Source organism: Centruroides sculpturatus, unplaced genomic scaffold (assembly GCF_000671375.1).
Source record: "Centruroides sculpturatus isolate CEXI.00-Female unplaced genomic scaffold, Cexi_2.0 scaffold665, whole genome shotgun sequence".
NCBI classification, from domain to species: Eukaryota; Metazoa; Arthropoda; class Arachnida; order Scorpiones; family Buthidae; genus Centruroides; species Centruroides sculpturatus.
The window spans coordinates 340,945-342,580 of NW_019385266.1; the positions used below are offsets into that span (position 1 = coordinate 340,945).

Genomic DNA, 1,636 nt, shown 5'->3' on the forward strand with positions numbered 1-1,636 from the left:
TAGTAAGAAAAACAAATGAAAAATGCGAACTAATGTAACGTCGTATGGTGAATTTTTGTTCGTATCGTGGAGCAAAAATATGTTCGAATTTCATGTCGTATCCTGAAAATTTCGTATGCTGGGGCGTTCGTAACCTGAGGTACCACTGTATATATATATAAAACGATATTGCATATAAATGTACGAACAAATAAAAACCCAGTGAAGCCGATACCTGCAGCTAGTAAGAAATAATTTCAGCCGGAATTTTTGTCTTTTTAAGCTAACAAATAAGCAAAATACGTCGATGTGATAAAACAATTCCCGAAATTTTACATTGTTTAGTGTATTCTTGCTTTCTCATCTTTTCAAAAATTATAAAGTGAATTAAAATTGAAATTAGTTTTTTTAATGCAATCTGAAAAGGTAAGTAAAACGATCAATCTCTTTTCTTACATGTTATTTTTAATAGGCCACACTTATCATTCGAAATTGTAACGATAAAAATTTTGAAATTTTAATTTTTATCGAAAAAATAAATATGTTTTACTATTATGTTTTGATATATAATACTTCTGAAAGTATTAATTGCGAACTTAACAATTTATAATAATTTCCACAACGAATATTTTTTAAAGGATGAGAAAAAGAAATATGAATGCCCTGAATGTAAACAAATATTTCTCAGCAAATCGCTCTTAGATGTGCATCTAAGAACTCATACTGGTGAAAAGCCATTCATATGCGATATTTGCGGAAGAGGTTTTGCCACCTCTGGAAATTTAAGAAGACACGAAAGAATTCACTCGGAAGAACGACCATTCAAATGCAACTACACAGACTGTGGATACGCTACAAGAAGGAAATTTGATCTGTTATCACATGTCAAACGATTACATCCACATGCAATTGCTTCTGAAATTATTATTGTAAGAATTATATTTATGTTTATTTCTGCATTTAAGTCCATAAGTATTTTATGAAATAAATTATATCAAATTTATTAACTTAAATATAAAATATAATATTATAATGGCCTACATAACTGATTTAATTATAAATTAAAACATAAATTACAGTGAAAGATTAAAATATATACTTTTTATATCTGTACCGTAAAAATCGTAAATATTAATTACGAAATAATTTCTTCAACAATAAGCAATTATAATGCATACAAAATATGAACGAATTTAAGAAATATATTAATATTTAACATCAATTTTTAAATGCTAATATTTCAGTCTTGTTTTTTAGTAAGTAATAAACAGCAAATAATGATTTATAAATCATTTGATACTTAGATTCCCCGGATAAAATCGAAAGAAGATCATAAATGTGACGAATGCGGTAAAAGTTTTCCATGGTTATCCACTTTAACAAGACGTCTAATATCTCATGGAAAAAGTCGACCGTTTTCATGTGATATTTGTAAGAAAACTTTCAAACATAAATTTGACTTAAAAAGACACATGAAAATAGCACATCCACAGGAACAAACCGCATCTGGTTCCAACGTACGTAAAGAAATTTTGTGAAATTAATCATTTAAAATTTACTTGAATATTATAATGTAAGGATACTTATTTAGCTTGTAAAAGATTTTTATAATCCCTTATCAGATTTTTTCGAGGTGACTTGTTTACATTATTACTGT

At 27.4% G+C, this 1,636-nt stretch overlaps 1 protein-coding gene across 1 annotated transcript in view; it reads left to right on the forward strand.

The window, feature by feature from the left end:
* The window catches only part of LOC111636886 (zinc finger protein 470-like), an 84,853-nt gene that overhangs the window by 19,162 nt on the left and 64,055 nt on the right, over positions 1 to 1,636 (forward strand). Inside the window, exons 3-4 of the mRNA XM_023382277.1 lie at positions 624 to 908; positions 1,284 to 1,496. Of these exons, the coding sequence (XP_023238045.1) occupies positions 624 to 908; positions 1,284 to 1,496 (498 nt within the window). The remainder of the gene's footprint in view (positions 1 to 623; positions 909 to 1,283; positions 1,497 to 1,636) is intronic.